Consider the following 15,291-nt stretch of genomic DNA (forward strand, 5'->3'; position numbering starts at 1 on the left):
GTGTGGGAATTTCAGCACACATTCTGATCTTCTAACTTTTTGCACATGTATATGCGATAACAGTGTTGATAAAAAGAGCATCAGTTGTAGATAAAACTTTATTCAACTAAGAGGGGGAGGGGGGAGGGGGAAGCAAGCAAGAACAGAGTCTGCAAGTCCACAGTGCTTACAAAGTATGTAGTTGATTATTATGGATGGCATATGTTGGAATGACTTAGGGTGACGATTTAGGGTTTCCAGCTCAGCAAATCTGGGAAACCCCTCACTTCTCATTTGTACTGTCAAAGCAAGACAAGGTAAGACTGGTGCTGTTGTTCCCAACAGTGTTATCTTTGACACAATTGTGTTTACTCCATAATATTGTTTAAAGTTATTTAAAAATCTTGCAAGCTATCCAGCTCGGAAATGGCTGTCAGCCGAAGTATCGGAGCGAGAAATAATAATATCTCAGATGCACGCCCAAAGATGGTGGAATATACTTCCTGTGCTGGTAGTCTGGCAACAAGTTTGATGGTTATGGATGCTCAGGGCTTCAATCAGTAAAAATGTTGATTCGTTTGTATTTAATCTTAACAGTGAAGAACTTGAGTAAACATTGAATTAAGTCATTTTGACCATCATAGGAATACATGAGTGCTGTCTGTATTGTAGAAATTGTATCGAAACACATCCTTGTAGATGAAAAATGATCCTTTTGTCTTGAAAGAATATACAGTAGGTTTCACGTGATTCACCCTTTTCTTCAACTCGATGATGGAAGTTGGAAGGTCAACGTCTGTTGTGACACGAAGTTTGTAGTAGAAGTCCCCAGGTAACTTCAGTGTAGTGCCATATACTTCTGGTATTGTAGAATATTTTCATTTTAGGAGAAGCAACAGAAGCTGAGCAGAATTGTTTGTAATATGTTATCCTATTTAGCTGTAGCATAGGCTCATTTGGCACTGTTCAGAGTATGGTGAAACCTTTCAGTTTTTCCACAAGCCTGCAGTTGGTATTGTTCTAGTCACTTTACAGCCACAAATCTTTGCTAAAGCTTGGAATGTATGTTAGATGGAACTTGTATTCTCTGATCTGTTACCTGTCGTGGTGTTCTTAATATGGTAATGCTGGAATTAAAAGAATGCTTCGCTACTTTGTTGGTTGTAATGTTTCAGAGAGTCACCACTCACTCAAGCTGGTGAATCTATCAATACAACTTAAACAGTATATAAATTCATCAGAGGGAGGTAGAGGACCCACTATATCGTTATGTACCAAGTGAAAATATTCATCAACAATGAGGAGTTTTCCAATAGGTGATTTGGTACACCTTGTAATTTTGCTCTTCTGGTAGGCTGTATATAACTTAGTCCAGTGTTGCACATTCTTCTTCAAATGTGGCCACACAAATCTGGAAGATACAAGCTTTACTGAAGATCCCACTCATTGCTGAGCCATATTGCGTAATGCTTAAAAACTGCTTATCTAAACTTTGGACAAATACTTTCAGTTGATAAATCACTAGTAATTGTAAACTGTGTAAATGTCAATGACTGCTGCACAGAATGATAAATGCTGACTTAGCTACACTGCTCAGTGGGAGTCTGTAGGATGAACAGTGCAGAGCAGTTTACTGACAGTGCAGAGCAATTTACCGGACACAGTATATGAGCAGTTTCACTCTTTCTTAAAAATATTCTAACAACACTACCAAACCAGTGTTCCTTTTCAAATTGGGCTTGTGAAGCTGTCAGGTGATTCCTGCCGGGAGAGTATGGTAGGTATGTGCACAACTTTGTCCAGCTGCAACCTCTTAAAAATTTATTTTGGAGGAGTAGTTTGTGGTACAAAATTCCTGCTGCCACCATCATGACTTATAGCACTGATAACTGGATTTTCCCAAAGTCACTCTAAACTGCATAGATGACACTACATTGGAGGGGGAGGGAGGTGGAGAGTAGTAAATGAGATGGAGCAACCATTAGTGAAATTCATATGCAGTTTTTATGCGGTAATTATGAGGTTGAATATAAAAGACAATGAGTGTTTAAAGGTTCTGAAGTTAGGAGCTGTTGAATTCTGTCCTCTGTAATAATGTTGTAAACTGCCAGAAATCAGGTCCATTGATTTCTACATGTTGTGTGTCACTCGTTTGTATTTTTCCTCTGTATGTAAGCACTAGTTTCTTTATTATGATGGATTTACTATTTATCAAACTGTTGCCATCTCGGAAGTTGCTCTTGTATTTCTGATCACAGAATTGCTAATGAAACCACAAAAAATGAAGAACTGCCACTTAAAAAACAGATTGACTCAAGTAGTAATGACTGAAATCCACAGGTGCAATGGCCTGCCAATCCAATCGTGCACAAGAATTATTCATTTCTTTTGATGTCCATGCAGGCGCTGTTTGGAAAAGCATTGCAGGTTATCTTCAACACAATAGCCGAGGAGTGTACCCCCCCCCCCCCCCCCCCACCACCACCACCACCACCACCACCACCACCACCACCACCACCACCACCACCGCCACCACCGCCCCCTTTCCCGAACACTTTAGGGTGACTCCTTTACTTTGGGCATTTGCCAACTAGGCAGTATGGGGCTCTGCACACAAACAGTTATTACATGTGAGCAGCAGCCACAATCTCTCAGTTTGTTTTGCATCTGCTTTATAACATTAGATATTGTTTTCACATATTTTCTTAAATGGACGATGGATATCAAATGGATTTGTGCAAAGAATTCAAAATCTTTGTACATGACATAAAAATGGAATAAAATTGCTGAATGATTAGTTAGAAAGCAACAGTGAGTACTTTATTAAGAAGCTTCTCCACAGTGGAATGACCATTCTAGCAACAACATAAGTATATACTAAATCCTTGAGCTGTTTCTTTAAAAAGGATAATTGTCAATATTGGGTACATTTTCGTGTTATTTCTGTGAGTAAAGTATGCTCTTTATTAATATGTGTCACAATGTAATTGATTAAAATATGATAATATATGTGTTCAAGTATAATATCTAATAGTATGATTATCTATGAAAATGTCAGTAAGTAGCATTTTTTGTTTTTGTATAGTGCTGCGTTCCAGAAAAGAATGTACAATTTAAAGTTTATTCCACTTAATATATGACAGGTAAATGTACGAAATGTATTCTAACTCAGGAAATTGGTTGGGCAGACCCAGTTAAATTTCCAACTGAACGTTACTACCTCATCCAGTGACAGAAAAACCACCACTCTTATGACAGATATAATCAAACGAATTAAACTGTAATTAGTAGGAAGATGCCTGGTGATGGCAACATTCTGCCAACACCTTGTTCCAAACTAAAGACTGATGATAAAACATGATTTCATCAAACACGCAGATTGTGGACAAAAATATGAACATACCACGAGAAATGCATGGTCGAACTTATTTGTGGACGATAGCCTAGTTTAGAGATTGAACTGTTGTATTTCCGTAACTGTGTTAGCCAAAGTGCTTGGTGATTCGAGAGGCACTGTGTAGAAGAGTTGTACTGCTTACGGGGAAATCAGAGAAACGTCACCCATTAGGAAAGAGGAGAAACGTCACCCACTAAGTTGCGATGTGGACAAAATTGTGTATTTAGTGATTATGACAGATGACTATTGAAGAGGATATAATGAAAAATAAGAGGAGGCCAGCTGCAAAAGTCACTGCAGATCTGAATGTTGCACTCACAAAACCTGTCAGCAGCAAAAGAAAGGGGGAGGCAGGGGAGGGGGCCTCCATGAGCAGGAAATAGCAGGGCAAGCTAAAATAAAAAAAACTGCCCATTAGTGATGCTGTTGCCCATCACAGAAAATGTGGTGCTTGTGGTGCTGATACTATGAATCCTAGACTGTGTGGCACTGGTAGGATGTTGTTTGGTCAGATGAGTTTTGCTTCACACTCTTTCCAAATTCTGGCCGAATTTACGTCCAAAAAGTGAAACGTGGTGGGGTTTCGTCATAATGTGCAACCGTATTGTGGTATTCTGTGAGCCCTGTGGATATTCTGCAAGATCACATTACTCTTGTTGATTGTGTGACCATTTTGGCAGATAAGTTACGTCCTGTGGTCAGTGTTTGTTTCCCAATAGTGATGCCGTGTTCCGAGGTGCCACACAGTTTGCATTGCCCGGGACTGGTTTTGTGGGAACGAGGATGAGTTGCCACATCTCCACTAGCCACCACATTCGCCAGATCTCAATGTTGTTGAGCATTTCTTGTCTACCTTGGGGAGAAGGGTACGTGACAGCTGCCCATTTCAATCATCGTTACCTGAAAATGCCACTGTTTTGCAGGGAGAATGAAAACCATACACAAACAGCATGTATCCATTCTAAGACGACTGGAAGCTGTCTCGAATGCCAAGAGTTTTCTTATGCCCATTGGGCATGCTTATGTGTTGTCTTTTTGGTGTTTTCGTGTTTTTGCCCTCCACACCTGTATGTCATTAGTAAAATTGTACAACAAACATCCGTTATCTCTGTTAGGATGAATTTTCAACAAAATTTATGTGAATTAATTTTCCATTCTTTTTAATTTATAATCATTTCTGGTCATTTACACTTACGGTCATTGTACCCTACACTGATTGTAAATAATTTTGTAACTAACTCTTCCTGAAGATAATTGGATTAACATAAGATTTTTACACACTAGGTCAGGCGCTCAAAATTTCTGGAACGGCAACTGTATCTGCAATTTGAAGGAAGATCTTTGCCACAGATTATCTGTTATTCACAAAAGATTGAAGATTCCACTCTGCCAAACTCTTAGAAACATTACTTCACCCTCTGAAGATGAACTTGCAGAAAATTATTTCACTGTTCTTCCGAGGAAACTGAACTTTTCTAATAAATGGTATCACTGTAGTAGTTCAGTCACCGTTATACCAGAATTGAAGTCTCGTGGCAACAGCTGTAAAGGATGGATGTTCATTTGAGGTGGAATAAGCATCAAGCTACTTTGATGTCTGTGTTTGATGCTCTGTTGGAAAATGAGAAATTAACGGATTGCACAATTAGTGCTGAGGGGCATCATTTAAGAGCACATAAGATAATTCTTTCAGCCTGTAGTCCATATTTTGAGGAACTGTTCTCTGAAAACTATGAGAAGCATCCAATTATTATTCTGCACGATGTAAAATACGCCGCCATAAAGGCTCTGTTGGATTTTATGTACCGTGGCAAAGTAAATGTACCGCAGGAGGAGCTCAGTGGTGTTCTGAAGCTCTCAGAGTCTCTTCAGGTAAGAGGACTCTCTGGCAGTGGGTGTGTGGATGACGTCAACATGCAAAAAGGTAGTGAAAGAAATGAATTTCCAGAAAATAACCCATCGCAACCTGTTTCTGTATCGTGCTCTTCCTTGAGTCAAAATGAACGAGAAAGAAATGTGCAGTCATTTAGAAGGTGCTGTCCATCTGGGTCGTCCCAGGATGGAGGTTCTGAATCCATTCAAAAGCATAGAAAAATTATTAAACACTCCAGTTTTGATCAGGGAATGGGCCAAAATGCATTCAAAGAAGTTATTACTCCTGATTTTGATAGCGTACATCAACTTTCCCCTCAAAGGGAAGTAATGGCCACAGCAAATAACTCATCTGGTGGATCAGTTTACAGTCCAGTGCAAGTGCAAAAGACCTCGTCTTCATCTGCCCACATCACGGTATCATCATCATCATACATTCAAATTCCTTATCAGTCTGACTGCAGTGAGTTGCAGAGCTCCAGAGGGGAAATGGCTGTTGCAGAAAATGAACAGTTTTTAATACTGGAAACAGTATTACCGGAAAAAAAGTCAGCAAATCTGAGTGCATACCAACAGGAGGTATCACTAGAAATAAAATCTGAGGTGCTTGAGAGTCACATGGAAATTGTAGAAGACCTTACTCTTGATGATGATGATGATGATGATGATGACGATTATCGCAGTGCCAGTGATTATCATGATGATTGTAACAGTGCTGAAGTTGACATTGGAGAAGTCAGGAGATCGAATGAAGATCTTACATATGAAGAAAAGTTTTGCACTCAAGAAATGAAAAATCTGCATTCACCATCTGGCAGTGATTATCTGAATAATGTGACTTTGACAACATCCCAGACAGCATCCCGGTTTAGTTGTCATACTTGTAGCAAGTCTTATCGGTATCCGCAAGGGCTACATAGACACTTGAAGTTTGAATGTGGTAAAGAACCACAGGTTCAGTGTCCTCGCTGCAGTTATCGGTGTTTTAGGAGTGATACTTTAAAAAAACATATGACTACTCGCCGTTGTCTGAGGCAAGAAAATTATGCAATTTTTGTAGGAGATGAGTGATAATATGAACCTGACATAAAGAAATGGGTGAATGCTGTAGTGTGTGTTCCTGATCATTAGTGAAGACTTTTTGTGACAGTTTTATTTCATTTGTGGCAGTTTATATATGCAAGTTACTTGAAGCAATGATTCCTTGTGTTGTGTGAGTACAATTCATTCTTGTGTAAATTTTGTCAGTTATGAGTATATTTTAAAATTGTGTGAAAAATTGTTATTTTCAATGCATGTGAAGTAATATTCCTTGAGAGCTGTATTACTTGCTACTTAATAATTATGCCAATAATGGCATTGTGCTATCATCAGGTGTATATTTTGTTGTATACAGAATATTGTCTTTATGGTGAAGACCCTAATTATGTGAGTGCAAGTCAAGTAGTGCTGGAATTAATTGGATGGCATTATATTGTTATTCATGCCATTTTGAGCATTATTACATAATATTGAAAACTATAATATCCCCTTATATTACTTGCTGATAATTGTGACAATACCAAGAATTGATTTACGTATTTCTCCAGAATACCTCCTGTTTCTTCTCATCTCCTTGTCCAAATTCTCCAATTGTAATAGTGTGTTAATATTCCATATTCCCATTCATCATCGTCTTTCCTTTCTTGTTGCAATGTGGGCTTCCACAGGATTTCCTGCTTGAATGTCTGAATGGGGAGACATTTTATGTCTGGAATTAATTGGATGGCATTATATTGTTATTCATGCCATTTTGAGCATTATGAAATATAAATGGCTCTCAGTTTCTGTTTGTATGTGTTGCACTGTGTGAATTATCACTTTATCACCATTTTGATCAAAGCATGTTGAGATATATCTATATTTAAGTTTAGAGAAGCTTCCTGTATTTTGAATTTTTTTTTTTTACTGAAATAACATGTGATGAGAAAACCATGGATCAAACAAACATGTGACCATGCATGCTGTCCTTCTCCTGTATACATTCAACCCCCCACCCGGTTAGTCCTATTGGTACGGGTCCCACACACTTGAGCAATAGCTTAGAATGGGTTGTGCAACTGATTTGTAAGCAATCTTCTTTGTAGACTGATTGCACTTCCCAATAAACCCAAGTCTACCACTTGCTTTACGCACAACTGAACCTATCTGATCATTTGGTTTCATATCCCTGCAAAGTGTTACACCACAATTACAACAGTGACTCATTAATATTATATACATAGGATACTTTTTGTGTGTGTGTGTGTGTGTGAAGTGCACAATTTTACATTAATGAACATTTAGAGCAAGTTGTCAATTTCTGCACCATGTCGAAATCTTATCAAGATCTGAGAGAATATTTATGCCAGTTCTCTTAGATAGTACTCCATTATAGGTAACTTTATCATAAAGCCTGATTTTACTATTAATATTGTCTGCAAGGTCATTAATATAAAACATGAACAACATGAACAGAAAGGGTCCCAATACACTTCCCTGGGGCACACCCAAAGTTACTTCTACATCTGACTATGACTCTCCATCGAAGCTGTGTCCTCCCTACCAAAAAGTCCTCAATCCAGTCACAAATTTCACTTATACCCCATATGATTGTACTGATGACAGTAAGAGTAGTTGTAGTACTGAGTCAAATGCTTTTCAGAAATCAAGAAACACTGCATCTGCCAGGTTGCCTTGATTCAAAGCTTTGAGTATGTCACATGAGAAAAGTGCAAGTTGGGTTGCACATGATCAGTGTTTTCGAAATCTGTGCTGGTTGGCATTGAGCAGGTCATGCTATTCAAGATACATCATTATGTTTGAGCTCGGAATATATTCTACGATTCTACAACAAATCGATGTGGAGAATATTGGACGGCAGTTTTGTGAATCACTTCTAGTACCCTCCTTGTAGACAGGTGTGATCTGTCCCCTTTTCCAATAATTGGGCACAGTTATCTGTAACCAACAACTGTCACCTTTATGCAGTGGTATAGATTATTAAGATAGCCTCTCTGCCAGTGTGAAATTGAAAGAGCATCACACATTTTTAGAAAAGTGATCGTGATGAATTGATAGAAAGGTAGGGATGTGGTGCAAATTTATAGCAAAGTACGGAGGTGAGAACAGAAGAATACTTCTGATGAAGTAAGAGATGCTTTACTAAAACAAATGCAAAACTAGGTGTTCAAACAAATAACTTGCATAAATTCTGGCTCTGCCAGAAAGTCTATTATAGTAGGAATAAGTTTCACAACTCGGACATCTATAGGGTTAAGTGCAGTGACCACATAAACAGTACATAGAGCACATGGAGGGGAGCTTCAAAGCTCGACTCGGGAAGCACATGTATGCCCTCCAGACACTACCGTGTTTGAGGCACATATGGCAAATTTAAATTTGGCCATGAACATTGATAATGCAAGGGGTATTTGGCAAGTAAGTTCTGATCGGCTGCAAAATGGAAATCACTGCAAAAATAAAAAATGTGTTATTTGCAACAGTTAGCTCCATCTTCCAGCTACTTATCTACATGTTATTCTTCAATTTAACAGCCTGGTACGAGTGTGCATAGGACACAATATTTCGGCAACCAATCACGTTGCCATCGTCAGGTGCGCCGATGTACTGACCGGCGGTGGGCCAGCGCCAGGTATATATAGGACAATCTCCCTCCTCCCTCAGGCAGTTCCTACGAGTCGGTGCGGTCTGTGCCCCACGCGCGGTCCAGGTACAGAGTCCGTTCTCCCGCCGTCTGGGTGCTGCGTCCTAGGTCTTCTCGTTTAGGAGGGTCCGCCGGCAACGCTCTCGTTATTCTTCCCTCCTCCCCCGAAGTCAGTACACTCTGGGAAATATCCTTTTTCTTCTTAATCTGGGTGATTGCAGGTTCCCACGCATTGCTAAGGATGTAACTGCTGTCACGATTTAGTTGTGGGTGCCGTACTCTAATCTCTATGGCTTCTTTGATGACACAGTCCCAGTATTTGGAAGTCTGTGTCAGGACTTTGGTTTGGTCATAATCCATACTGTGGAGTTCTGACAGGCAATGCTCAGCGATTGCCGATTTACTGGGTTGTTGCAGTCTAGTGTGCCGTCGATGTTCTCGGCATCGGTCCTCAGTGGTACGAATGGTCTGATCTGATAAACCCCTGATTTACGTAGCCCGAGGTTGTCCTTGACGCTACCGAGAAGGCTCTCGGTTTTGCTTGGAGGACGGAAGAAGGTTTTCACTTGGTGTTTACGTAAAATGCGTCCAATTTTTTCCGGATAAGGCCCCACAAAACAGAATAATAGCCAAGGCCGCCTCCTCCTGAGGTTAATCCTCAGTTTCTGCCGGTGCTGCAGGTGTGGGATGTAGAGCCTTCCGAATTTGCCCTTCCTCGTAACCGTTGCTCCGAAACACGGTCTTCAGATGGTCCAATTCTTGTCGGAGACCGTCCCTGTCGGAGATGGTGTGAGCTGTGTGTACAAGAGTTTTGAGCACGCCATTCTTTTGTGCTAGGTGGTGGCAGCTATCTGCTCGTAGGTACAAATCGGTGTGCATCTTCTTCCTATACACGCTGTGACCCAAAGTGCCGTCAGCTCGTCTTCTAATCAAAACATCTAGGAAAGGGAGCATCCCATCCGTTTCAATCTCCTTGGTGAACTTAATATTCTCGCGTCTGGAGTTGAGATGTGTGAGGAAGTCTGCCAGTTTATTTCTTCCGTGTGGCCAGATAACAAAGGTATCATCCACATATCTAAAGAAACAGGTGGGTTTTAGATGTGCTGATTCGAGAGCTTCCTCCTCGAAATGTTCTGTGTACATATTTGCGACAACGGGTGAGAGTGGACTCCCCGTGGCCACTCCTTCTGTCTGCTCGTAGTATTCACCATCAAATAAGAAGTAAGTTGATGTCAGAACATGTCTGAAAATGTTGGTGGTCTCTTCGTCAAATTTCTGGCTGACGAGTTCCAAGGATTCTTGTAATGGAACTTTAGTGACTAGAGATAGCACATCGAAGCTCACCAGTATGTCAGATTCCTTAAGCGTAAGGTTGTTGATGTGTCCCAGGAAATCCATGGAGTTACAGATATGGTGTTTACATCTCCCAATGTAAGGGCTAAGCAGTTGTTCGAGGTGCTTGGCGAGAAGGTACGTTGGGGCACCAATATTGCTGACAATGGGACGTAATGGAATCGATTCCTTGTGCACCTTCGGCAGTCTGTAAAATCTAGGAGAAACAGCAGCCCTCGGGCGTAGCTTCTTGGCAATCTTGTCAGGAAAGCCGAATCCTTGAGAAGCGCCAGAGTCTTCCAGACATAGTAATATTACCTGCAGACAAGGGCAACGCAACAATGATCCTATCAAAGCTGAGAAGATGCGGGTCCTACTTGGTGACAGTGCATACCGCAAGATTGACACCGATCCTACCAAGAGGGTCGAGAGGAAGACTCTGGTGCTTCTGTGCCAAAATGTTGTCTTCATAGCCAGCGGTTCATGTGAGCAGAGATGAAACTCAGAGGGAGACAATTACGGGCTGTATTTTCGATGATCAAAAACTTCCAATTGGAACCACGGCAGGAACATTTCCATTGCCCCTGCAGAATGTGGCTATGAACTGTCTTGAAGAAGGAAACACGTGACAGTTATGTTATGTGGGCTGCATATCTTCCGGCAAAATTTCTCACTGGGCCCTCATACTTGGCAGAAGATACTATTTTCTAGGCACCTTTTCATGCTCACTGTGCACTCAGAATTGAAAGGAGCGACATGCTGTGATCGATGGACATAGTAGAGACACTGCCCAACACGTCTGTGCAAAGCTTCAATGGATTTTCACAGTGGTTTCCATTTCGCGGCCGATCGGAACTTGTATTCTGAATAGCACTCGTAATTTGAACATTTTACGCAGGGCTGAAAATGAATGAGTCCTTAACATCTTAGAAGAACTCAAGATCTACAACCACAAAACCAAGAATTGAACCTAATTTTGGTTGATCCAAGTGAATACAACAACGATAAAACAGTATTCTCAACAAACAAAAAATTATTATTAATTCAGTTTGGAAATGTAATTTTTGTTCACATGTAAAAATGTATGAGGCACCAGGTGCAGGCAGTTACCTTGCGGGCGGTACAAATAACATGGATTCTATCGGACCACTGTTTTATCCTGTAACGTAGCATGTAAATTTTGCTGGTAAGTTGGACAGGTACCGGTAGTCAGGTACATTCTGGCATATTTGATGTTTGACACGGTTTAACAGCATTGTTGCGCATCATAGTCTGTGCCGTTATTTTATTTTTATCTAGATTTGATTATGGTTCTTGTGAACTGAAACCAATCATTTAAAACAACTAAAACAATTAATTGTCCACTTGAACATCTGTTCTACAACAAGTGATTCTCTGAGGACATTATATCAGCTGTTGCATAACAAAATTTGTTATTGCATTTGCTTCAAGAATGATGTTCTTGTTGTTGTTTGGTTGTTCAAGCAAGACTGTTCAAGGAAATTTTATTGTTTCAAACCAGACAATTTATTACAAGTTACAATACATTTTGTACTTTTATACATTTTTTATTAAGTTAAATAAATTTCATCTTCTATGGAAAATCTAGGATGGCGTGTAACAATATTGTGAAAAAGAAAATTGCCACTCACCATATAGCAGAGATGCTGAGTCGCAGATAGGCACGACAAAAAGACTGTCACAAATACAGCTTTAGGCTAATAAGGCCTTAATGGCTGAAAGCTATGTTTATGACAGTCTTTTTGTCGTGCCTATTTGTGACTCACCGTCTCCGATATATGATGAGTGGTAATTTTCACAATATTGTTTCAACCTCTATCATGAAAACATAGGCATTTGGTTTATTGCACATAGAACACTACACAAAATACAGCCAGTGCATTTGCACTGATCTTAATTTAACGAGTGGCTGAAACTGTTAAACATAATAATGCTGTTTAGATTTACACTTAACACAGACGTTGCTACACATGTCGGTACAGAGCAAATTTGTATTACAGAAATTTCAAGAAATTATACCATACGTTGATATATAATAAATAAATAAATTAATTAAAAGAAAAGATCAAGAAGTCTCCAAGTGTGTATTTTGTTAACAAAGCATCCCCCGTCAACTTGGTGAAGCTAAGAAGCACAGTTTAACAGGAACATAAATACTGTCTCAGTTAAACTATTCAGTGAGAATTTTTAAGATAAAGAGTGCAGAATTTAATTCTTTCCTAAAAATCTTCTTGCAACACAATGAATCCACTCTTCCTTTCCAAACTGGCCTTGTAACACCGTCTAGTGAGTCCTGCCTGAGCAGTAGGCTAGATATGTGCACAGTTAGGCACCATTGTCCAACTCTCCAAAATTTGTTTTGGAAGAATAGTTTTTGTTGTAAAAAGTTTGCTTGATATCCAAACAAGTTAGGCAGTGATAAGTTTCTGAAGTAGGTGGGTTTCCTCAAAATAAACACTTACTTTAAACTGAACATATGTTTATTTGAAAAAATAAATAAAGGAAGGTTCGATTAGTAAATTAGTTGGATCATTTACAGTTTGGATAAACATCAGATAAATTCATGTGCTTTTTTTCCACTAATAATAGTTACACTAATAAAAGTTAGGAGCTGTGAAATCAGACCATATACTGTAACAATATTGTACACATTCAGAAACTAGGTCTATAGATACCTGCATGTTGTGCTTCACTCCCATATTTGTCTTTTTGTTTGATATATATAACCACAAGTTTCTGTCTTTATCGTGACGGAATACCCACTTTCTCGAACAGTTGCCATCGGGAAAACTGCCACTGTATTTCTGAGTACAGAATTGCTAACGAAACCACCACAAATGACGAATTACTACGTGAAATATGGACAGAGACTCAAATAGTAATGAAATACACAGATGTTTTTTTTTTTTTTTTTTTTGGTCATCAATCTACTGACTGGTTTGATGCGGCCCGCCACGAATTCCTTTCCTGTGCTAACCTCTTCATCTCAGAGTAGCACTTGCAACCTACGTCCTCAATTATTTGCTTGACGTATTCCAGTCTCTGTCTTCCTCTACAGTTTTTGCCCTCTACAGCTCCCTCTAGTATCATGGAAGTCATTCCCTCATGTCTTAGCAGATATCCTATCATCCTGTCCCTTCTCCTTATCAGTGTTTTCCACATATTCCTTTCCTCTCCGATTCTGCGTAGAACCTCCTCATTCCGTACCTTATCAGTCCACCTAATTTTCAACATTCGTCTATAGCACCACATCTCAAATGCTTCGATTCTCTTCTGTTCCGGTTTTCCCACAGTCCATGTTTCACTACCATACAATGCTGTACTCCAGACGTACATCCTCAGAAATTTCTTCCTCAAATTAAGGCCGTTATTTGATATTAGTAGACTTCTCTTGGCCAGAAATGCCTTTTTTGCCATATCGAGTCTGCTTTTGATGTCCTCCTTGCTCCGTCCGTCATTGGTTATTTTACTGCCTAGGTAGCAGAATTCCTTAACTTCATTGACTTCGTGACTCTCAATCCTGATGTTAAGTTTCTCGCTGTTCTCATTTCTACTACTTCTCATTACCTTTGTCTTTCTCTGATTTACTCTCAAACCATACTGTGTACTCATTAGACTGTTCATCACGTTCAGCAGATCATTTAATTCTTCTTCACTTTCACTCAGGATAGCAATGTCATCAGCGAATCGTATCATTGATATCCTTTCACCTTGTATTTTAATTCCACTTCTGAACCTTTCTTTTATTTCCATCATTGCTTCCTCGATGAACAGATTGAAGAGTAGGGGCGAAAGGCTACAGCCTTGTCTTACACCCTTCTTAATACGAGCACTTCGTTCTTGATCATCCACTCTTATTATTCCCTCTTGGTTGTTGTACATATTGTATATGACCCATCTCTCCCTATAGCTTACCCCTACTTTTTTCAGAATCTCGAACAGCTTGCACCATTTTATATTGTCGAACGCTTTTTCCAGGTCGACAAATCCTATGAGAGTGTCTTGATTTTTCTTTAGCCTTGCTTCCATTATTAGCCTTAACGTCAGAATTGCCTCTCTCGTCCCTTTACTTTTCCTAAAGCCAAACTGATCGTCACCTAGCACATTCTCAATTTTCTTTTCCATTCTTCTGTATATTATTCTTGTAAGCAGGTTCGATGCATGAGCTGTTAAGCTGATTGTGCGATAATTCTTGCACTTATCAGCTCTTGCCGTCTTCGGAAATGTGTGGATGATGCTTTTCCGATAGTCAGTTGGTATATCGCCAGACTCATATGTTCTACACACCAACGTGAATAGTCGTTTTGTTGCCACCTCCCCCAATGATTTTAGAAATTCTGATGGAATGTTATCTATCCCTTCTGCCTTATTTGACCGTATGTCCTCCAAAGCTCTTTCAAATCCCGATTCTAATACTGGATCCCCTATCTCTTCTAAATCGACTCCTGTTTCTTCTTCTATCACATCAGACAAATCTTCACCCTCATAGAGGCTTTCAATGTATTCTTTCCACCTATCTGCTCTCTTCTCTGCATTTAACAGTGGAATTCCCGTTGCACTTTTGATGTTACCACTTTTGCTTTTAATGTCACCAAATGTTGTTTTGACTTTCCTGTATGCTGAGTCTGTCCTTCCGACAATCATATCTTTTTCGATGTCTTCACATTTCTCCTGCAGCCATTTCGTCTTAGCTTCCCTGCACTTCCTATTTATTTCATTCCTCAGCGACTTGTATTTCTGTATTCCTGATTTTCCCGGAACATGTTTGTACTTCCTTCTTTCATCAATCAACTGAAGTATTTCTTCCTTTACCCATGGTTTCTTTGCAGCTACCTTCTTTGTACCTATGTTTTCCTTCCCAACTTCTGTGGTGGCCCTTTTTAGAGATGTCCATTCCTCTTCAACTGTACTGCCTACTGCACCATTCCTTATTGCTGTATCTATAGGGTTAGAGAACTTCAAATGTATCTCATCATTCCTTAGTACTTCCGTATCCCACTTCTTT

The 15,291-nt window shown here is 39.7% G+C and overlaps 1 protein-coding gene across 6 annotated transcripts in view; it reads left to right on the forward strand.

The window, feature by feature from the left end:
* LOC126424529 (longitudinals lacking protein, isoforms N/O/W/X/Y-like) overlaps positions 1 to 15,291 on the forward strand; it is a 288,869-nt gene that overhangs the window by 156,662 nt on the left and 116,916 nt on the right. The window contains exon 4 of one of the 6 annotated variants that reach the window (XM_050087265.1): positions 4,661 to 6,693. The exons of the other annotated variants lie outside the window; for them this stretch is intronic. Within the exon in view, the coding sequence (XP_049943222.1) occupies positions 4,928 to 6,319 (1,392 nt within the window). The 5' untranslated portion in view covers positions 4,661 to 4,927 and the 3' untranslated portion in view covers positions 6,320 to 6,693. Of the gene's footprint in view, positions 1 to 4,660; positions 6,694 to 15,291 lie in introns of those variants that run through there. 6 annotated transcript variants of the gene reach the window in all.

This window comes from Schistocerca serialis, chromosome 10, assembly GCF_023864345.2.
Source record: "Schistocerca serialis cubense isolate TAMUIC-IGC-003099 chromosome 10, iqSchSeri2.2, whole genome shotgun sequence".
Taxonomy (NCBI): Eukaryota; Metazoa; Arthropoda; class Insecta; order Orthoptera; family Acrididae; genus Schistocerca; species Schistocerca serialis.